The following is a 24,183-nucleotide window of genomic DNA, read 5'->3' as shown; positions in this document are numbered from 1 at the left end:
AACCTTTTACTGCACACCTACTAAATACTTATTTGAACAATTTGCACGCTCTTTCTGAATAAACAACACACTAAAGAGACCTATAATAGAGGAAAGGTATATGTAATACAACAAATAAAAACAAACTTTGGATAACTGGAGAGATGACTTAAAGGGTGAGTGTAGAGGACAAGAGTGTGTCCCTCAGCATCCAAAACTGGTTAATCACAATCACTCTGAGGTAAAGGAATTTGATGCCCTCTTCTGACCTCCAAGGGCCCTTGCATTTGTGTGGTGCATATACATACACTTGGGCACTCAAATAAAATAAAATTACTTTGGGGCCATAAATAATTAAAACACGAAATCAGTGACAGCTTATTTGTTTATTTTATTAAATGCCAAGGAGTGATGTTTACCTTCCTACTAATACTCCTTGTCATCTTGTATTTATAGTAGTTCCCAGAGTTTGGTGGTCCTTAAAAGCATTTTCTTTGAACCACAAATGCCCCATACTCTTTGAAGTCCTCAGCAGTGACCCACATCTGCTTGAATGTTGTCATGGATGTCATGACAGATCCACCAATCCAAGCCGAATAACATCTGTCTGAGGAAGCTGTGATCTTGATAGGGGTTCCCTCAAAAGCCAGATCTTCTAGTTCTTTCAGGAGTCTATCCTGAAGCCCGGGAAACATTGTGGTACCTCCAGAAAGCACAATCTCAGCAAACAGATTCTCCTGGATGTCAGTGTCACAGTTCATGATGCTGTTGCAGACCATTTTTGAGATTCCTAAATCATGAATACCTAGATGGTCAGGTGTAAAAAGAACCTCAGGCACCTGGCACAGGTGGTCACTCATCTGGATAGTATTCCCATCTGGCAGTGTGTATTTTCTTAGGAACTGCTGACAATTCTTTTCTGTGTCTTTGTAGCCCAAGGAGACAGTACATAACTTCTCTTTAATATCATCCACCACTGCTTTGTTGAGGATGCAGGGGAAGGTGTAACCTTTAGCAAGAAGGAGTCGGGTGAGGTGTTCTGTGATATCTCTCCCTGCCACATATAGCTTGGTGATAGCATGAGGCAGAGAGTAGCCTTCATAGACGGGAACAGTGCAGGTGACACCATCTCCACTGTCCAGGACCAGCCCAGTGATACAGGCAGAAGCACACAAGGCTCCTACTGCGTGGTTGCAAAGATACAAGGCAGGCACGTTAAATTTCTCAAACATTATTTCTGTGGTCTTCTCTCGGGTCTCTTGTGGGTTCAAGGAGGGCTCAGTCATGAAAACTGGTTGTTCATTGGGTTTCACTCCTAGCTCCCACTCAAAAAGATCCTTCCACAGTTTTTCCATGTCATCCCATCTAGTTACCAGTCCACGCTCAATAGGATAGTGTAGATATAAGCCATCATACATGCACTGAGCTTCTTCTCCCACAAAGTACCTTTTCCGATTAGATCTTGCAGATGGTATGTTGAATTTTGGGTGCCCAACGACAGAGTTGATGACATGACGAGGTTCAATCTCTCCTGAAATTCCAACTTTACAGAGTCCAGAACCATTGTCAAAAATCACAGCTGGATTATCTAATCTAGCTGGATCAAGCATGTCTGGATTTGATCTTTTACATATATGTCAGCAATAGGATGTTTAGTTGGACTATCCAGGGAAATAAAAGGCACCTCAGTTGTTCCTAGTCCATCTGAGTAGCAGGTCCTCAGCCCATGAATATTGCCTCTTTCTGGTGAATTCAGGGATAGTTGTTCCTATGTCATAATGTAGCCATGGCAACAGCTGCATGCACTCAGAAGCCAGAGGTAAGATGGTTTGGGGGATGTCTCTGAGCCAACACTATTCATTTGGAGAAAGATGAAAAACTACATACAAGTCACCTCACATCACAGCTTGTAAGTAGCCTATGATCTCAAATGAGGGTCTTAGCTTTAGAATAAACTAAAGTTATATGTCCAAGAATGTTGGGAACAAAATAAAAGGGGGGCCCAGGGGGCCCAGGGGGAAAGTGGGAAGGAAAAATATGCCATGTCTGTCCAGAGTTCCTGTACTCTGGGCAGGCAGAGGCAGGGAGACTGCCAGGTGCTTTTCCACTAGGCCCCAGGTGAACATGCCTGACCCACACGGCAGCGGGTAGAGAAAAGGGAAGCCTTGCTAAAGCCCCAAGGTTGCAGGAGAGAGGGAATAGTGGAAGAAGTTCCCAACACTGCCCAGAGTGCACAGTGGAACTTGAAGGAGCAGAGACTCTCTATGGTTTAAGAGCTTTATTATAGAAATGCAGGGTAAAGAGAGAAGGGAGGGAGGGAGGGAGGGAGGGAGGGAGGGAGGGAGAGAGAGAGAGAGAGAGAGGGAGAGAGAGAGAGAGAGAGAGAGAGAGAGAGAGAGAGAGAGACTGAGAGAGACAGAGACAGAGACAGAGACAGAGAGACAGAGAAGACTCTCTAAGGTTTAAGAGCTTTAATGGTTTAAGAGCTTTATTATAGAAATGCAGGGGAAAGAGAGAAGGGAGAGAGAGAAGGCTAGAGAGAAAGGAGAGGAGAAGACAAAGAGAAAGGGAAGAGGAGAGAGAAGTGAGAGGTAAGAAGACAAAGGAATAAGAGAGCATGGTAGGGACTGAGGCACCCCTTTTTTATGGTCTTCACTGTTGTTAGGTAACTGGGGAGGAGTTTAGCCTGAAGGTCAGAAGCTTGGGCCATTGCCTATGAGACTACCGACCATGCTTCTCTTGTGTGGACTGTGGGAGGTGGTACCTTAGGCAGGGGCTGGAGTTCCAGGAGCATGAGTGAACACCTACTGTGTCAATGTAAGTGAATTATGACCATTGGGGTTCAGACCTCAGCTCGACTGGAGACCAGTCTGCAATTCCCCACACCATAATTAAATATTTTCTTTCTTTTTAATGTTTGTTTTTATTAAAAGTATATTTTTTGTTCATACAATATATCCCAATTTAACTTTCTCTTCCCTCTATACCTCCTAGCTTCTCCCAACCTTCCTATTCCTCCAGAACCATCCTCCTCCATTTCTTCTTCAGAAAACATCAGGTCTTTCAGAGATGACAGCCAGACTGGTCAAAACAATATACAGTAAGACAAGGTGAGAGACTTCATACTGAGACTGAACATGGCAACCCAATAGGGGGAAAAGGGTCTCAAAGAGCAGGTAAAAAAGTTAGAGATACACTCATTCATACTGTTAGTTATACAAGAACACAAAAGAGCTATAACATATAGGCAGAGGACCTAGTGCAGATGCATGCAGGTCCAGTGCTTGCCATTTCTGTCTCTGTTAGCCCATGTGATTCGGTGGGCTGCATTATCTTAAGACTATAGAAGTCAGAAGGTTTATACCAGATTGCAATCACATTAGCAATGGAGGAGTGTTCCTCTTTTTCCACATCCTTGCCAGCATCTGCTGTCACCAGAGTTTTTGATCTTAGCCATTTTGATTAGTGTGAGGTGGAATCTCAGGATTGTTTTAATTTGCATTTCCCTGATGATTAAGGATGTTGAACATTTTTAGGTTCTTCTCAGCCATTAGGTATTCCTCAGATGAGAAGTCTTTACTTCTGTACCCCATTTTTAATAGAGTATTTGTTTCTCTGGAGTCTAACTTTTTTAGTTCTTACTATATATTGGATATTAGCCGTCTATCAGATGTAGGATTCATGAAGATCTTTTCCCAATCTGTTGGTGGTCTTTTTGTCTTATTGACAGTGTCCTTTGCATTACAGAAGCTTTGTAATTTTATGATGTCCCATTTGTCAATTCTTGGTCTTCAAGCATAAGATGTTAGTGTTCTGTTCAGGAACCTTTTTAAAATACTTGTTCATGTATTTGAGGCACTTCCCCACTTTTTCTTCTATTTGAGGCTATTCCCCACTTTTTCTTCTATTAGTTTTAGTGTATCTGGTTTTATCTTTGATTCATTTGTATTTGAGCTTTGTACAAGTGGATAAGAATGGATCAGCTTGCATTATTCTAGGTGCTGACCTCCAGTTGAACTAGCACTATTTGTTGAACTAGCACTATTTGTTGAAAATGCAGTCTTTTTCCCACTAGATGGTTTTAGCCCCTTTGTTAAATATCAAGGGATCACCAGTGTTTGGGTTCAATTCTGGGTCTTCAATTCTATTCCATTGATCTTCCTGCAAGTCTCTGTACCAATACCAGTCCATTTCTATCTCTGTAGTACAGCTTGAGGTCAAGGATGGTGAGTCACCCAGAAATTATTTTATTATTGAGAATAGTTTTGCTATCCTGGGTTTTTTGTTATTCCAAAGAAATTTGCAATTTGTCTCAGCGCCAAACTTTGTCTTTGTAACTCCTTCCATGGGTGTATTGTTCCCAATCCTAAGAGGGGCAAAGTGTCTACACAATGGTCTTCGTTCTTCTTGAGTGTTGTTCATTTTCTATGTGAATGTTGGCTTTCCATTACTCATGTTGTTATTGAAGATTAGCCTTAGTCCATGGTGGTCTGATAGGATAGATGAAACGATTTCAATATTTTTGTTTCTGTTGAGGCCTGTTTTGTGACCAATTATATGGTTTATTTTGGAGAAGGTACCATGAGGTGCTGACAAGAAGGTATATCCTTTTGTTTTAGGATAAAATGTTCTGTAGATATCTGTTAAGTCCATTTGTTTCATCACTTCTCTTAGTTTCACTGTGTCCCTGTATAGTTTCTGTTTCCAAGATTTATCCATTGTTGAAAGTGGTGTATTGAAGTCCCCCACTATTATTGTGTGAGGTGCAATATGTGCTTGAGCTTTACTAAAGTTTCTTTAATGAATGTGGCTGCCCTTGCATTTGGAGCATAGGTTTTCAGAATTGCGAGTTCCTCTTGAAGGATTTTACCTTTTATGAGTATGAAGTGTCCCTCCTTATCTCTTTTGATAACTTTGGGTTGGAAGTCGATTTTATTCAATATTAGAATGGCTACTCCAGCTTGTTTCTTCAGACCATTTGCTTGGAATTTTTTTTTCCAGCCTTTCACTCTGAGGAGTGTCTGTCTTTTCCCTGAGATGGTTTTCCTCTAAGCAGTAGAATGTTGGGTCCTATTTGTGTAGCCAGTTTGTAAGTCTATGTCTTTTTATTGGGGAATTGAGTCCATTGATATTAAGAGATATTAAGGAAAAGTAATTGTTGCTTCCTATTATTTTTAGTTTTTAGAGTTGGCATTCTTTTCTTGTGGCTGTCTTCATTTTGGTTTGTTGATGGATTACTTTCTTCCTTTTTCTAGGGCATCGTTTCAGTCCTTGTATTGGTTTTTTTTTTTTTTTTTTTTTTCTGTTATTATCCTTTGAAGGGCTGGATTCGTTAGAAAGATAATGTGTGAATTTGGTTTTGTCGTGGAATACTTTGGTTTCTCCATCTATGGTAATTGAGATTTTGGCTGGGTATAGTAGCCTGGGCTGGCATTTATGTTCACTTAGGGTCTGTATAACATCTATCCAGGATCTTCTGGCTTTCATAGTCTCTGGTGAAAAGTCTGGTGTAATTCGGATATGCCTGCCTTTATATGTTACTTGACCTTTTTCCCTTACTGCTTTTAATATTCTATCTTTATTTAGTGCATTTGTTGTTCTGATTATTATGTGTCGGGAGGAGTTTCTTTTCTGGTCCAGTCTATTTGGAGTTCTGTAGGCTTCTTGTATGTTCATGGGCATCTCTTTCTTTAGGTTTGGGAAGTTTTCTTCTATAATTTTGTTGAAGATATTTGCTTACCCTTTAAGTCGAAAATCTTCATTCTCATCTACTCCTATTTTTTGTAGGTTTGGTCTTCTTACTGTGTCCTGGATTTCCTGGATGTTTTGAGTTAGGATCTTTTTGCATTTTGCATTTCTTTGATTGATGTGCCGTTTTTCTCTATGGAATCTTCTGCACCTGAGATTCTCTCTTCCATCTCTTGTATTCTGTTGCTGATGCTTGCATCTATGGTTCCAGATTTCTTTCCTAGGTTTTCTACCTCCAGCGTTGCCTCACTTTGGGTTTTCTTTATTGTGTCTACTTCCCTTTTTAGGTTTTGGATGGTTTTATTCAATTCCATCACCTGTTTGTTTTTGTTTTCCTGCAATTTTTAAGGGATTTTTTGTGCTTCCTCTTCAAGGTCTTCTACCTGTCTAGAAGTATTCTCCTGTACTTCTTTAAGTGAGTTATTAGAGTCCTTCTTGATGTCCTCTTCCTCTACCATCATCATGAGATATACTTTTAAATCAGGGACTATCTTTTTGGGTGTGTTGGGGTGCCCAGTACTGGTGGGGTGGGAGTGTTGCGTTTTGATGATGGTGAGTGGTCTTGGTTTCTGTTAGTAAGATTCTTACATTTGCCTTTCGCCATCTGGTAATCTCTGGAGCTAGTTTTTATAGTTGTCTCTTGTTAGATCTTGTTCCTCAGGTGTTTATGTTAGCCTCTATCAGCAGACATGGGAGACAAGCTCTCTCCTGAGTTTCAGTGTTCAGAATATTCTCTGCAGGCAAGCTCTCCTCTTACAGGGAAGGTGCCCAGATATCTGGTGTTCGAACTTGCCTCCTGGCAGAAGTTGTGATCCACTCACAGAGGTCTTAAGATCCTGTGGAGGGTCCTGTGTATACCTTGCAGGTGTCTACAGACTCCATGCCCAAGGTACCCCAATGTTGGCGGGGACTGGAAGGGACTTGTGCCCCTGATCAGGCCGGGTTTTCTTCTTCCCTAATTAATGCAGTCTCAGGTCTCATGAGATTGGATTGGAGCAGCAGTCATGTTCCACTCACCAGAGGTCTTAAGATACTGTGGTAGGTCTTGTGGGTAGCTCGTGTGTGTCTGAAGACTTCGTGCCTAAGCTACCCCAGTGCTGGCCCCTTTTATCTCTTCTTATATGAGTTTCTTTTAGTTGCTCCTGTCTAAAGGAAATATGGGGACAAAGTGTGGAGCAGAGACTGAAGGAAAGCCCATCCAGAGATTGCCCCACATGCGGATCCATCCCATATATATATATATACATACACATACAGACACCAAACCCAAACACTATTGTGGATACCAAGAAGGGCTTGCTGGCAGGAATCTTATATAGCTGTCTCCTGAAAGACTCTGCCAGATCCTGACAAATACAGATGTGGATGCTTGCAGCCAACCATTGAACTGAGCAACCAATGGAGGAGAGGATGGCCTAGTTGGTCATCAATGTGAGTAGAGGCCCCTGTTCCTATGAAGGTTCTATGCCCTAGTATAGGGGAATGCCAGAGCCAGGAAGTGGTTGCGGGTGTGTTGATGAGCAGGGCGAGAGGGGAGGGCATAGCGGTTTCAGAGGGGAAACTAGGAAAGGGATAATATTTGAAATGTAAATAAAGAAAATATCAAATAAAAAAAGACAGAAAGAAAAAAAAACATAAGGGATGGAGTTTACTAATCTCTCTTTCAGTGAATTTTAAAGTGCAACATATTTGAGTGAATTTGAAAGTGCAACATACAAATTTTCTGAATATATATTAGATAATATATGCATTAGATAATATAAAATTTATATATTTTATATTATAGTATATAATATACATTAATGTTGGCAATGGTTCACAAACTGTATTATATATGGTATAATATATTTGCATTTGTGTATATATATATATATATATATATATATATATGTATATACATCTCTAATACCTTAAGCCTATATGAAAAAGAAAGGGCTTGTCATAATCAGTTATCATTATGTACATGAGTTTAATTGCTCTCACCCTCTACCCTCTGTTATCTCCATTTCATCTCTGTCAACTCTCCCTCCTCCCTATAGATTTCTTTCCACATTAATGGTTTTTTTCTTTTCTTAGTGACCCATTATGTTTAATAAGGTTTATGTGTGTTTTCATGAATTTGGGGCTATCCATTCATGCTTGATAGGCTCTCCAGTGTGGACACAACTGAAAATAATGACTCATCCACTATCACAAACTTTTATTAGCTAATATTTCAGCATGAAGGGATACGACACCAATTTGCTCTTCCTCTACACCTAATGATGACTGATTATGACAAGCACTTTCTTTTTCAAACCCAATGGAGGTAACTGCAACTGCAGTGAGTTCAAGATTGCAGTGGCTGTGTTATGCCCCAAAGTTAACATTTTGTAGGTCTTCTCCCAATATTTTGGATTATACATGCTTTCTGTTTTCTCTTCAGTTCCATAGTGGTAGCAATGTAGACTTAGAGATAGTTATACAAATATCTTGTTATAGTGGTAGCAATGTAGACTTAGAGATAGTTATACAAATATCTTGTTATGGGTAAACACTCAGCTGTTACTGTTTCTTAGCACCTGAGTAACCATGAATCTCCGCATTCAAACCCCTTAAATACAGACATGCATCCCTGAATAAGAGAGACAGAATACCATTTACATTAGAAACAAAGATACTTTAAAAGCAGTTTGATACTGTGTCACCTTTTAATTTAATAAATGTAAGTTCCCCAATCCTGGAAGTTATGAATTCTTCATCCATATGGTTTTGATTGGGTTACACATTTGTGGAGCAGGGTAATCCACTCAAATCCAGTCAGAGAACAGCTGGTTACCAGAATAGCATTTTTTGTCATTATTGCAAAACAAGCACATCTTGCCTGATATGTTGGTATGGAAGTTCATAAAATTCACAGCTGGATAACTACTCACTGCTTTCCTCTATTCATAGATCCTATAGCCCATTAACAACTATGAATATTAGGCACCAGGATCAAACATTCAAGACTCTATGCTCTTCTTAGAAGAGATCTACAGTTGACAGTTAACTGTTAACTGTCAACTTGTCACAACCTAGAGTCACTTGGGGAAGACGTTTTTATCATGATGTCACCCAGACTGTCCTGGAACATTCTGTAGATTAGGCTAGACTTAAAGTCACAGAGATTCACTAACCTCTGCTTCCCAGGTGCTGGGATTAAGGACATGTACCACCACTTCCAGCTTTGGGAAGAGCTTGTTAATTGAGGATCGAGTATGAATCAGGTTGGCCTGTGAGGCTTCAACTTGTTTGTTAATTTATGTTGAAAGTTCAGCCTATTGGGGCCAGCACCATTTGTTAGGCTTGATTTTGATCCATATAAGAAAAGAGAAAGCAAGCAATAAAGAAAGCTTGCATGTGTATATTTCCCTATGCTCCTGACTGTACAATAAGTGACTAGCTACATTGTCTTCTTGCTATGGTAACTTCTAATATGATGTACTGTAAGTTGAAATAAATCCCTTTCTCCTATAAATTGCTTTTTTGGGGGGTATTTATTACAGCATCAGAAATTAAATTAGACAGCAACAAAGAGGGATGAGTAGATCCTGTCTCGTTATGGGGACATCTAGATTTATTAACAACTTATACAGCAATATCCTTCTTACACTGTTATTATTTCATAAACCATAATTCTAGAAACAACAGTATCCAGGCATGCAGGGTATTTTCATTATAACTATTATTTTTTATCCTTTTCTCATATATTACATCCTAACTATAGTTTCGCCTCCTTCCACTTCCTCCATTCCATCATCCGACCTCTCCTCTCTCACAGATCCACTCCTCTTCCATTTCCCTTTAGAAATAATCAGGCCTCCCAGGGTCATCAAGAACAGCATAATAAGTTACAATAAGTCTAGGCACAAACCCTCATGTCAAGGCTGAATAGGCAACTTAGAATGAATAAAAGGGGTACTAAAAGCAGGCAAAAGAATTAGACAATTTGATCTCTCATTGTTAGGAGTCCCACATGAATACTACGCTATACAACATATATGTAGATGAGCTAACTCAGACCCATATAGACTCCCTTATTGTCAGTTCAGTCTCTGTAAGCCCCTATGAGTCCTGCTCAGTTGATTCTTAGGGCTTTTCCCTTGTGGTGTCCTTGACACCTCTGGCTCCTGAGTACTTCCTTCCATTCTTCCTCAAGGTTCCCTGAGCTCTGTATAAATCATCCCCGCTACAATTTTTCCTGTCTATTATTTTTAAATAATATTTTCATTGGGTTATAATGTAGTTGGTTTTACATGGCTTTATAATATAACTTAATCACTGTTAACCCAACCCTGGACACATTATCCTACTACCTGCATAAACTTTTGATCACAGTATTCCTCCTCTCTTAATCATATTACTGTGTTCTACTATATACTCTTCCTACTTTCATTTTATTGCATTATATTATACCCTTAAGATACCCTTTCTAGTCTGGCTTTCACATTTACTCTAGGTTAAATATATAAATGAATATTTCAAAGCTAGGAACAATAAAATGGAACATGCTGTGTTTGTTTATCTGGATATAGTTTATTTCACTCTTTACAATTTTTCCACGTTCTATGTATTTACTTGTACACTTCATTTTTTTCACAGCTGAACAAAATTCCTAGTTATGGAAAACATTTTTTCATTATCCATTTATCTGTTGACACCTAAGCTGATTCTGCCCCTTATTGAAAATAGATTCATACCTCTTAGAATATCCACTGATTATAGTATATATTCTCTTTATTCATCCCAGGTGGTTCCCATCTTCCTCACATTTAAATTTATCTCCTTCTGTCTCTCATCAGGAAGGAACAGGATTCTAAGAGACAGCAGATCATAAAAACAAATATAAGATATAAAATTACACTGAATTTGGACAAGAAAACCAACAGAGAGAAAAGATCTCCAAGAGACCCACTCATTCATTCACCACTGGGGAAACCAATAAAAATACTAAACTGAAAGGGATAATATATATGCAGAGGACCTACTACAGTAGTGGGCAGTCCTATGCATGCTGCTACGGTCTTTCTAAGTTCATATGAGCCTTACTGACTTGATTTAGGGAGCCTGAACACCTGGTATTCTCCATCTGCTCTAGCTCTTGCACTCATTGTCTCTTCTTCTGCAGGGATCCCTAAGCTCCAAAGTGAGGGATTTTATAGAGACATGCCATCTACAGTTGGAGATTTCAAGGTCAATCTGTGCAATGTATGACTGTGGGTCTCTGAATTTGCTCTCATCTGCTGCGGAAGGAAGCTTCTCTGATAATGACAAGAATCCATTTTATTGCTACAATTCTTTTTTTTTTTTTCATGAGAAGTACTTGGTTTTACCCTAGAACTATGGACTATCTAATCTCTGGGCCATGGCCATCCATTTAGTGTCATGTATAAATTGGATCTCATGGAGTGGGCAATAAGTGAAGTCTACATTGTTTGGTTACCTCCACCGTCTTTGTGACTCAATTGCCCTAACATATTTTCAGGCAGAATAACATTGTAGATCAAAGGGTTTGTGCATGGGTTTGTGTTTTTATCTCTATTTGTGTTTTTATCTCTATTTTGGCAGAGTACCTTCCAGTACAAAGACACAAGAACTTAGGATGGGGATTCTATGTAGGCATGAGGCATGAGACATGAGACACTAGAATATAGAATGAAGGTTCTTTGTAGGTTAAGGCACAAGCTCAACCTCTCCATGTTCAGTGAGTTGCATAGGTATTATCTGTAGCATTGAGGCCTTGTTGTCAGTTTGTGGAGAACAACCTATTGTCTTGAGAATAGTCTGGGTTGTTTGAGGATTTCTGTGGGACCCATTTGGCCAACAATTCAATGGGATCCAACACAATCCTGTCACATGAAGCTTCCTTTGGTGACATGCTATGGTCAGTTAGGATTCTGTCTTCCCAATTATTTGCAGACTTCATTAGGCTCTTCTTCCTAGACTTTAGGAAGTTTTAACTGCACTAGGTTTCTATATCACCTTTCAACCGCCCCTGAATTTTAGCTTTATATCTTCCCATTCCTTCCATGAACTCAATTTCCTGGTCTCCAACTTCCTTCAGTTTATGCTTAACCCTTAACCCAGTTACATATATCTATTCTATTTCCCTCTCCAAGGAGATTCATGGGCTGCCCTTAGTCTCTTTATACGTAGGCTTGGTTATCATTTACTTAATGACTAATACCTACACATAACACAATGCATACTATATTTATCGATTTGGTCTTGATTATCTTATTCAGGACAAACGATTTTTTTTAAAAAAGTAGTTTTGATATCAAGGTATTTGTGGCCTCATACAATGAGTGGTAAATATTCCTTTTCTTTTATTTTGTGGAAAAATTGAGGTGTATTAGTATTAACACTTCCATGAAAGTCTGGTAAAATTCTATGCTAAAACCATTTAACCCCAGGTTTTATTTTGTTGGGACAATTTTAATGACTGTCTCTATTTCACTAGGGGTTACATCTTTGTTTTAATTATTTCTGTAATCATGATTTAACTTTGATAAGTGATACTTAGAGAGGAAAGTATCCATTTTTAAAAGATTTTTTCAATTTGGCCAAGAACAGGGTTTAAAGCTCTGTCCTTATGATTCTCTGGATTTCCTCAGTATATATAGTTATATCACATTTTTATTTCTGAGTTTGTTAATTTTGATATTATCTCTCATCATTTTAGTTAATTTGGTTAATGGTTTGCCAATCTTATTAATTTTACCAAAAACCAAACCTTTGTTTCATTGATTCTTTTTATTATTTTATGTTTGGTTCTCTTTTTATGCACATAGTTATGTGTTCTGTGAAGTATATATGTTAAAGTACTTTTCTTTTTTATTCATCATTTTATTCGTTTACATTTCCAATCATACACCCTTCTCTGTTACCCCTCCACTACACACCTCACATCCCATACACTATCTCACCCCTCCCCTTTGCCTCTATGAGGGTGCTCCTCCACTCACTCACCTAAATCTGTCACACTTCTCTAAGCATCCCCCTGCACTGGGGGATGAAGCTGCCAGAAGACCAAGGGCCTCCCCTTTCCTTGATGTCAGATGCCATCCTCTGCTACATATGTATCTTCAGCCATGTATTTTTCCATGAATATTCTCTGGTTGGTAGTTTAGTCTCTTCGATCTCTGGGTGACCTGGTTTGTTGATATTGTTCTTTCTATGGGGTTGTAATCCCCTTCAGTTCCTTCAGCCCTTTCCCTAGGTCTTCCATTAGAGTCTCTATGTTCAGTTCAATGGTTGGCTGTGATTATCTGCATCTGTATTTCAACACTAAGTTTGAGTACTTGCTGGATACTTGTGGATGTAATTTTTAATTTTTGTTCTAGAACTTTCATGTATGCTGTTTAGTTGCTAATATAAATTTTGTTTTTATCTTTTTAAAGGTAAGGACTTAGTACAATGAACTTACCTTAGAGCCACCTTCCTTGAGTCCCATAAGTTTCTGTACATTGCATACTTATTTTCATTGAATTGTAGAAAGTTTTTCATTTCTTACTTTCTGTCTTGACCCATTTTAATTCTGTAACAATTGTTCTATTTCCATGAGTTTGTAAGCATTCTGTTCATTCTGTTGTTGATGGTAACATCATTAACCCATGGGAGTCTGATAGGCTGCAAGGAGTTATTTCAATTTTCTTTTGTCTGCTGAGACATGCTTTTTGAGTGAGTAAGTGGTCAGTTATGGAGAATATTCTAGGAGGTACAGAGAAGAAGATATATTCCTCTGTATTTGGTATACTGTTTTGTAAATACCGGTTAGGTCCTTTTAGTTGACATTTTCTGCCCTACTTAGCATTTCTCTATTTAGTATTCATCTGAATGACTTGTCCATTGGTGAGTGTGGGGTATTGACTTTTCCCATTATCATTGTGTGAGGATGAATATGTGATTTAAGCTGTAGTAGTTTTTCTTTACAAACATTGGTGCCCTTCTATTTGGGGAATAGATGTTCAGAATTGAAATGTCACCATGGTGGATTTTTTCCTTTGATGAATATGTAATAGTCTACCTTATTTCTGTTGATTAATTTTTGTTTGAAGCCTATTTTTAGATTATAAAATGACTACACTAGCTTGCTTCTTTGGTCATTTTGCTTGGAGTCTTTTTTTCCAAACCTATATCATGAGGAAAAGTCTATTGTACTGGCTAGTTTTGTGTCAACTTGATACAGCTGGAGTTATCACAGAGAAAGGAGCTTCAGTTGAGGAAATGCCTATACAACTGTAAGGCATTGTCTCAATTAGTGATCAAGGGGGAAAGGTCCCTTGAGGGTGGGACCATCTCAGGGCTGGCAGTCTTGTTTCTATAAGAGAGCAGGCTGAGCAAACCAGGGAAACCAAGCCAGTAAAGAACATTCCTCCAGGGCCTCTGCATGAGCTCCTGCTTGATTCCCCATATCCACCCCCCAACCCCCTACCCACCCACTCCCCCTTTTTGGCCCTGGAGTTCCCCTGTACTGGGGCATCTAAAATTGGCAAGTCCAATGGGCCTCTCTTTGCAGTGATGGCCGACTAGGCCATCTTTTGATGCATATGCAGTTAGAGACAAGAGCTCCAGGGTACTGGTTAGTTCATATTGTTGTCCACCTATAGGATTGCAGTTCCCTTTAGCTCCTTTGGTAATATCTCTAGCTCCTGCATTGGGGGTCGTGTGATCCATCCAATAGCTGACTGTGATCATCCACTTCTGTGTTTGCTAGGCCCCGGCATAGTCTCACAAGAGAGAGCTATATCTGGGTCCTTTCGGCAAAATTTTGCTAGTGTGTGCAATGGTGTCAGCGTTTGGAAGCTGATTATGGGATGGATCCCTGCATATGGCAATCACTAGATGGTCCATCTTTTTGTCACAGCTCCAAATTTTGTCTCTGTAACTCCTTCCATGGGTGTTTTGTACCCATTTCTAGGAAGGGGTAAAGTGTCCACACTTTGATCTTCCTTCTTCTTGAAATTCATGCGTTTAGCAAGTTGTATCTTATATCTTGGGTATCCTAAGTTTCTGGGCTAATATCCACTTATCAGTGAGTACATATTGTGTGAGTTTCTTTGTGATTGGGTTACCTCACTCAGGATGATGCCCTCCAGGTCCATCCATTTGCCTAGGAATTTCATAAATTCATTTTTTTAAATATCTGAGTAGTAGTCCATTGTGTAAATGTACCACATTTTCTGTATCCATTCCTCTGTTGAGGGGCATCTGGGTTCTTTCCAGCTTCTGGCTATTATAAATAAGGCTGCTATGAACATAGTGGAGCATGTGTCCTTCTTACTGGTTGGGACATCTTATGGATATATGCCCAGGAGAGGTATTGCTCAATCCTCCGGTAGTACTATGTCCAATTTTCTGAGGAACCGCCAGACTGATTTCCAGAGTGGTTGTACAAGCTTGTAATCCCACCAACAATGGAGGAGTGTTCCCCTTTCTCCACATCCTCGCCAGCATCTGCTGTCACCTGAGTTTTTGATCTTAGCCATTCTGACTGGAGTGAAGTGGAATCTCAGGGTTGTTTTGATTTTCATTTCTCTGATGATTAAGGATGTTGAACATTTTTTCAGGTGCTTCTCAGCCATTCAGTATTCCTCAGGTGAAATTCAGACTTTTTAATTAGATGTTTTCTTTATTTATATTTCAAATGTTATCCCCTTTCCTAGTTTCCCCTCCGAAAAAACCCTATGCCCACCCCCCTTCCCCTGCTCCCCAACCTACCCACTCCCATTGCCAGTCCTGGCCTTTCCTATACTAGGGCATAGAACCTTCACATGACCTAGGACCTCTCCTCCCATTGATGACTGACTAGGCCATCCTCTGCTACATATATAGCTAGAGCTACATGTCCCACCATGTGTTTTTTTTTTTTTTTTTTTTTTTTTTTTGTTTTTTTTGTTTTTGTTTTTTTTTTTTTTTTTTTGGTTGGTGGTTTACTTCCAAAGAGCTCTGGGGTTACTGGTTAGTTCATATTGTTGTTTCCCCTATAGGCAGGCCTGCACAACTCTTTCACCTCCTTGGGTACTTTCACTAGTTCCATCATTGGGGACCTTGTGCTCCACCCAATGCATGATTGTGAACATCCACTTCTGTATTTGCCAGAATCTGGCAAAGACACTCAGGAGACAGTTATATCAGGCTCTGGTCAGCAGGCTCTTGTTGGCATCCGCCATAGTGTCTGGGTTTGGTGGTTGTTTATGAGATGGATTCCTAAATGGGGCAGTCTCTGTATCATCATTCATTCAGACTCTGCTCTGAATTTTGTCTCTGTAAATAATTCCATGGATATTTTGTTCCCAATTCTAAGAAGGATTTTGAGATTCTGGGATAATATCTACTTATCAGTGAGTGCATATCACATGTGTCCTTTTGTGACTGGGTTACTTCACTCAAGATGATATCCTCCAGATGCATTCATTTGTCTAAGAATTTCATAAACTCGTTGTTTTTAATAGTTGAGTAGTACTCCATTATATAAACGTACCACATTTTCTGTATTCATTCCTCTGTTGAGGGACATCTGGTTTCTTTCTAGCTTCTGGCTATTATAAATAAGGCTGCTATGAACATAGTGGAGCATGAGTCCTTCTTACATGTTGGCATATCTTCTGAGTATATTCCCAGGAGTGGTATTGCTGGATCTTCCAGTAGAATTATGTCCAATTTTCTGAGGAACCAACACACTGATTTCCAGAGTGGTTGTACCAGGTTGCAGTCCCACCAGCAATGGAGAAGTGATTCTCTTTCTCCAAATTCTAACTAGCATCTACTGTCACCTGAGTTTTTTTATCATACCCATTCTGACTGGTGCGACATGGAATCTCAGGGTTGTTTTGATTTACATTTCCCTGATGATTAAGTATGATGAACATTTTTTTTTTTTAGAAACTTCTCAGGCATTCCATATTCATCAGTTGAAAATTCTTTGTTTAACTCTGTACCCCATTTTTTAATAGGGATATTTGGTTTTTCGGAGTCCAGCTTCTTGAGTTGTTTGTATCTATTGGATGTTAGTCTCCTATCCGATTTAGGATTGGTACAGATCCTTCTCCAATCTGTTGGTGGTCTTTTTGTCTTATTGACAATGTCTTTAGCCTTACAGAAGCTTTGCAGTTTTATGAGGTCCCATTTGTTGATGCTTGATCTTGCATCAAAAGTCATTGAGCGCCACAACGTACCCAAACCTTTGGGACACAATGAAAGCATTTCTAAGAGGGAAACTCATAGCTCTGAGTGCCTCCAAGAAGAAACGGGAGACAGCACATACTAGCAGCTTGACAACACATCTAAAAGCCCTAGAAAAAAAGGAATCAAATTCACCCAAGAGGAGTAGACGGCAGGAAATAATCAAACTCAGGGGTGAAATCAACCAAGTGGAAACAAGAAGAACTATTCAAAGAATTAACCAAACGAGGAGTTGGTTCTTTGAGAAAATCAACAAGATAGATAAACCCTTAGCTAGACTCACTAAAGGGCACAGAGACAAAATCCTAATTAACAAAATCAGAACTGAAAAGGGAGACATAACAACAGATCCTGAAGAAATCCAAAACACCATCAGATCCTTCTACAAAAGGCTATACTCAACAAAACTGGAAAACCTGGATGAAATGGACAAATTTCTGGACAGATACCAGGTACCAAAGTTGAATCAGGATCAAGTTGACCATCTAAACAGTCCCATATCACCTAAAGAAATAGAAGCAGTTATTAATAGTCTCCCAACCAAAAAAAGCCCAGGACCAGATGGGTTTAGTGCAGAGTTCTATCAGACCTTCAAAGAAGATCTAATTCCAATTCTGCACAAACTATTTCACAAAATAGAAGTAGAAGGTACTCTACCCAACTCATTTTATGAAGCCACTATTACTCTGATACCTAAACCACAGAAAGATCCAACAAAGATAGAGAACTTCAGACCAATTTCTCTTATGAATATCGATGCAAAAATCCTCAATAAAATTCTCGCTAACCGAATCCAAGAACACATTAAAGCAATCATCCATCCTGACCAAGTAGGTTTTATTCCAGGGATGCAGGGATGGTTTAATATACGAAAATCCATCAATGTAATCCATTATATAAACAAACTCAAAGACAAAAACCACATGATCATCTCGTTAGATGCAGAAAAAGCATTTGACAAGATCCAACACCCATTCATGATAAAAGTTTTGGAAAGATCAGGAATTCAAGGCCCATACCTAAACATGATAAAAGCAATCTACAGCAAACCAGTAGCCAACATCAAAGTAAATGGAGAGAAGCTGGAAGCAATCCCACTAAAATCAGGGACTAGACAAGGCTGCCCACTTTCTCCCTACCTTTTCAACATAGTACTTGAAGTATTAGCCAGAGCAATTCGACAACAAAAGGAGATCAAGGGGATACAAATTGGAAAAGAGGAAGTCAAAATATCACTTTTTGCAGATGATATGATAGTATATATAAGTGACCCTAAAAATTCTACCAGAGAACTCCTAAACCTAATAAACAGCTTCGGTGAAGTAGCTGGATATAAAATAAACTCAAACAAGCCAATGGCCTTTCTCTATACAAAGAATAAACAGGCTGAGAAAGAAATTAGGGAAACAACACCCTTCTCAATAGTCACAAATAATATAAAATATCTTGGCATGATTCTAACTAAGGAAGTGAAAGATCTGTATGATAAAAACTTCAAATCTCTGAAGAAAGAAATTAAGGAAGATCTCAGAAGATGGAAAGATCTCCCATGCTCATGGATTGGCAGGATCAACATTGTAAAAATGGCTATCTTGCCAAAAGCAATCTACAGATTCAATGCAATCCCCATCAAAATTCCAACTCAATTCTTCAACGAATTGGACGGAGCAATTTGCAAATTTGTCTGGAATAACAAAAAACCTAGGATAGCAAAAAGTCTTCTCAAGGATAAAAGAACTTCTGGCGGAATCACCATGCCAGACCTAAAGCTTTACTACAGAGCAATTGTGATAAAAACTGCATGGTACTGGTATAGAGACAGACAAGTAGACCAATGGAATAGAATTGAAGACCCAGAAATGAACCCACACACCTATGGTCACTTGATCTTCGACAAGGGAGCTAAAACCATCCAGTGGAAGAAAGACAGCATTTTCAACAATTGGTGCTGGCACAACTGGTTGTTATCGTGTAGAAGAATGCGAATCGATCCATACTTATCTCCTTGTACTAAGGTCAAATCTAAGTGGATCAAGGAACTTCACATAAAACCAGAGACACTGAAACTTATAGAGGAGAAAGTGGGGAAAAGCCTTGAAGATATGGGCACAGGGGAAAAATTCCTGAACAGAACAGCAATGGCTTGTGCTGTAAGATCGAGAATTGACAAATGGGACCTAATGAAACTCCAAAGTTTCTGCAAGGCAAAAGACACCGTCAATAAGACAAAAAGACCACCAACAGATTGGGAAAGGATCTTTACCTATCCTAAATCAGATAGGGGACTAATATCCAACATATATAAAGAACTCAAGAAGGTGGACTTCAGAAAATCAAATAACCCCATTAAAAAATGGGGCTCAGAACTGAACAAAGAATTCTCACCTGAGGAATACCGAATGGCAGAGAAGCACTTGAAAAAATGTTCAACATCCTTAATCATCAGGGAAATGCAAATCAAAACAACCCTGAGATTCCACCTCACACCAGTCAGAATGGCCAAGATCAAAAATTCAGGTGACAGCAGATGCTGGCGTGGATGTGGAGAAAGAGGAACACTCCTCCATTGTTGGTGGGAGTGCAGGCTTGTACAACCACTCTGGAAATCAGTCTGGCGGTTCCTCAGAAAATTGGACATAGTACTACCGGAGGATCCAGCAATACCACTCCTGGGCATATATCCAGAAGATGCCCCAACAGGTAAGAAGGACACATGCTCCACTATGTTCATAGCAGCCTTATTTATAATAGCCAGAAGCTGGAAAGAACCTAGATGCCCCTCAACAGAGGAATGGATACAGAAAATGTGGTACATCTACACAATGGAGTACTACTCAGCTATTAAAAAGAATGAATTTATGAAATTCCTAGCCAAATGGATGGACCTGGAGGGCATCATCCTGAGTGAGGTAACACATTCACAAAGAAACTCACACAATATGTATTCACTGATAAGTGGATATTAGCCCCAAACCTAGGATACCCAAGATATAAGATATAATTTGCTAAACACATGAAACTCAAGAAGAATGAAGACTGAAGTGTGGACACTATGCCCCTCCTTAGATTTGGGAACAAAACACCCATGGAAGGAGTTACAGAAACAAAGTTTGGAGCTGAGATGAAAGGATGGACCATGTAGAGACTGCCATATCCAGGGATCCACCCCATAATCAGCATCCAAACACTGACACCATTGCATACACTAGCAAGATTTTATTGAAAGGACCCAGATGTAGCTGTCTCTTGTGAGACTATGCCGGGGCCTAGCAAACACAGAAGTGGATGCTCACAGTCAGCTAATGGATGGATCATAGGGCTCCCAATGGAGGAGCTAGAGAATGTAGCCAAGGAGCTAAAGGGATCTGCAACCCTATAGGTGGAACAACATTATGAACTAACCAGTACCCCGGAGCTCTTGACTCTAGCTGCATATATATCAAAAGATGGCCTAGTCGGCCATCACTGGAAAGAGAGGCCCATTGGACTTGCAAACTTTATATGCCCCAGTACAGGGGAACACCAGGGCCAAAAAGGGGGAGTGGGTGGGCAGGGGAGTGGGGGTGGGTGGATATGGGGGACTTTTGGTATAGCATTGGAAAATGTAAATGAGTTAAATACCTAATAAAAATGGGAAAAAAAAAGTCATTGAGCTAGAGAAAGAACCCAAGGAGCTAAAGGGATCTGCAACCCTATAGGTGGAACAACATTATGAACTAACCAGTACCCCGGAGCTCTTGACTCTAGCTGCATATATATCAAAAGATGGCCTAATCGGCCATCACTGGAAAGAGAGGCCCATTGGACACGTAAACTTTGTATGCCCCAGTACAGGGGAACGCCAGGGCCAAAATGGGGGAGTGGGTGGGTAGGGGAGTGGGGGTGGTTGGGTATGGGGGACTTTTGGTATAGCATTGGAAATGTAAATGAGCTAAATACCTAATAAAAAATGGAAAAAAAAAGTCATTGATGTTCTAATCAGGAATTTTTCCCATGTGCCCATATATTCGAGGAGAGGATTTTTCCAAACTTTCTCCTCTATAAATTTCAGTGTCTCTGGTTTTATGTGGCATTCTTTGATCCGCTTAGACTTGAACTTTGTATAAGGAGATAAGAATGGATCAATTTGCATTCTTCTACATGTGAATCAGCAGTTGAGCCAGCACCATTTGTTGAAGATGCTGTCTTCTTTCCAGGGATAGTTTTAGCTCCTTAGTTAAAGATCAAGTGACCATAGGTGTGTGGGTTCATTTCTGAGTCTTTAATTCTATTCCATTGATCTGTCTGTCAATGTACCAGTACCAGGTAGGGTTTTGTTGTTGTTGTACTTTTGTTGTTGTTGGTTGGTTGGTTGTTTCTTTGTTTGTTTGTTTTATCACAATTTCTCTGTAGTACAGCTTGAGGTCAGGCATGGTGAATCCACTAGATGTTCTTTTATTGTTGAGAAGAATTTGTGCTATCCTAGGTATTTTGTTATTCCAGATGAATTTGCAAATTACCCTTTCTAACTCTGTGAAGAATTGATTTGGAATTTTGATGGGGATTGCATTGAATCTGTAGATTGCTTTTGGCAAGATAGCCATTTTTTTACTATATTGATCTTGCCAATCCATGAGCATGGGAAATCTTTCCATTTTTCTGAGATCTTCTTTGACTTTTTTATCAAAGACTTGAAATTCTTATTTATACAGATTTTTCACTTCCTTAGTTACAATCACACCAATGTATTTTATAATATTTGTGACTATTTTGAAGAGGATTGTTTACTTAGTTTCTTTCTCAGCCTGTTTATCCATTGTGTAGAAAAAGGCCACTGATTTGTTTGAGTTAATTTCATATCCAGCTACTGCACTGAAGTTGTTTATCAGGTTTAGGAGTTTTCTGATGGAATTTTGGGGGTCACTTATATATACTAACATATGATCTGCAAATAGTGATATTTTGACTTCTTCCTTTCCAAGTTGTATTCCTTTGATCTCCTTTTGTTGTCTAATTGCTCTGGTTAGGACTTCAAGTATTATATTGAATAGGTAGGGAGAGTGGGTAGCCTTGTCTAGTCCCCTGAATTTAGAGGGACTGCTTCCAGTTTCTCAACATTTACTTTGATGTTGGCTACTGGTTTGCTGTATATTGCTTTTATTATGTTTAGGTATGGGCCTTGAATTCCCGATCTTTCCAAGACTTTTATCATGAAAGTTTGTTAGCCTTTTCAAATGCTTTCTCAGCATCTAAAGAGATGATCATGTGGTTTTTGTCTTTGAGTTTATTTATATAGTGAACTATGTTGATGGATTTCCATATATTGAACCATCTTTGCACCCGTGGTATGAAGCCTACTTGATCATGATGGATGATCATTTTGATGTGTTCTTGGATTTGGTTTATGAGCATTCTATTGAGTATTTTTGCATCGGTATTCATAAGGGAAATTGATCTAAAATTCTATTTCTTTGTTGGGTCTTTGTGTAATTTAGGTATCAGACTAACTGTTGCTTAATAGAAGAATTGGGTAGAGTACCTTCTGTTTCTATCTTGTGCAATAGTTTGAAAAGTATTGAAATTAGATCCTCTTTGAACGTCTGATAGAACTCTGCATTAAACCCAACTGGTCCTGGGATTTTTTTGCTTGGGAGACTATTGATGACTGTTTCTATTTCTTTAGTGGATATGGGGCTGTTTACATTTTTTATCTGATCCTTATTTAACTTTAATACCTAGTATCTGTCTAGAAAATTGGCCATTTCATCCAGGTTTTCCAGTTTTGTTGAGTATAGGCTTTTGTATTAGGATCAGATGATTTTTTGGATTTCCTCAGATTCTCTTGTTAGATCTCCATTTTCATTTCTGATTTTGTTAACTAGGATAGTGTCTCTGTGCCCTCTACTTCATCTGGCTAGGGGTTTATCTACCTTGTTGGGTTTTCCAAAGAACCAGCTCCTGGTTTGGTTGACCCTTTGTATAGTTCTTTTGTTTCCACTTGGTTGATTTCAGCCCTGAGTTTGATTATTTCTTGCCCTCTACTCCTCTTTGGTGAATTTGCCTCCTTTTGTTTTAAATCTCTCAGGTTTTCTGTCAAGCTTCTAGGGTGTGCTAGCTCCAGCTTCTTTTTGGAAGTACTCAGAGCTATGAGATTTTCTCTTAGGATAGCTTTCATTGGGTTCCATAACTTTGAGTATATTGTGACATCATTTTAATTAAACTCTAAAAAGCCTTGAATTTCTTTTTTTCTTCCTTGACGAAGTTATCATAGAGTAAATTGTTGTTCAGCTTCCACTAACTCTGTTAAAGAAATACAGGACAACACATCTAAATAGGTAAAAGAATTGAACAAAACCATCCAGGATCTAAAAATGGAAGTAGAAACAATAAAGAAATCCCAAAGAGAGACCACACTGGAAATAGAAAATCTAGAAAAGAAGTCAGGAGCCATAGATGCAAGCATCACCAATAGAATAAAAGAGATGGAAAAGAAAATCTCAGGTACAGAAGATACAATAGAAAACATGACACAACAATCAAAGAAAATGCAAAATACAAAAAGATCCTAACCCAAATCATCCAGGAAATCCAGGACAGGAGGAGAAACCCAAAACTAAGGATAATAGGTATAGAAAAGAATGAAGATTTCCAACTTAAAGGGCCAGTAAATATCTTCAACAAAATTATAGAAGAAACGTTCCACAACCTAAACAAAGAGATGCCCATGAACATACAAGAAGCCTACAGAACTCCAAATAGACTGGATCAGAAAAGAAATTCCTCCCAACTCATAATAATCAGAACAACAAATTCACTAAATAAAGACAGAATATTAAAAGCAGTAAGGAGAAACGGTCAAGTAACATATAAAGGCAGACCTATTAGAATTACACCAGACTTCTCACCAGAGGCTATGAAAGCCAGAAATTCTTGGGACAATGTTATACAGACCCTAAGAGAACAAAAATGCCAGCCCAGGCTACTATACCCAGCAAAACTCTCAATTACCATAGATGGAGACATCAAGATATTCCATGATAAAACCAAATGTACAAATTATCTTTCCATAAATCAAGCTTTTCAAAAGATAATAAAGGTAAAACTTAAACACAAAGAGAGAAACTAAGCTCAAGAAAAAAGCAAGAAAGTAATCTTTCAACAAACCTAAAGAAGATAGCCACATGAACATAATTCCAACTCTAACAATGAAAATAACAGGAAGCAACAATGACTTTTCCTTATTATCTCTTAATATCAACGGACTCTATT

General features: G+C 39.0%; 1 protein-coding gene and 1 long non-coding RNA gene across 2 annotated transcripts in view; one reads left to right on the top strand and one right to left on the bottom strand.

Annotated features, from left to right (window-relative positions):
* Positions 1 to 353: 353 nt before the first annotated feature.
* On the bottom strand, positions 354 to 1,692 carry Actrt1 (actin-related protein T1). Its single transcript, NM_028514.3, has one exon. The coding sequence runs from the start codon at positions 1,587 to 1,589 to the stop codon at positions 459 to 461; it is 1,131 nt and encodes a 376-aa protein (NP_082790.1). The 5' UTR covers positions 1,590 to 1,692; the 3' UTR covers positions 354 to 458.
* Positions 1,693 to 1,787: 95 nt separating this feature from the next.
* Positions 1,788 to 24,183, top strand: part of 4930515L19Rik (RIKEN cDNA 4930515L19 gene) — a 61,353-nt gene continuing 38,957 nt past the window's right edge. Inside the window, exons 1-2 of the long non-coding RNA NR_045440.1 lie at positions 1,788 to 1,888; positions 2,974 to 3,089. This is a non-coding gene — a long non-coding RNA (RIKEN cDNA 4930515L19 gene). The remainder of the gene's footprint in view (positions 1,889 to 2,973; positions 3,090 to 24,183) is intronic.

The sequence above is a fragment of the Mus musculus genome, chromosome X, assembly GCF_000001635.26.
Source record: "Mus musculus strain C57BL/6J chromosome X, GRCm38.p6 C57BL/6J".
Lineage (NCBI taxonomy): Eukaryota > Metazoa > Chordata > Mammalia > Rodentia > Muridae > Mus > Mus musculus.
The sequence above is the reverse complement of the archived record's forward strand: the minus strand, read 5'-3'. Positions and strand labels throughout refer to the sequence as shown.

Excerpts from the sequence above, each read along its gene's own strand:
- Actrt1 (NM_028514.3), bottom strand. The coding sequence starts at position 1,589 with ATGCTTGATCCAGCTAGATTAGATAATCCAGCTGTGATTTTTGACAAT.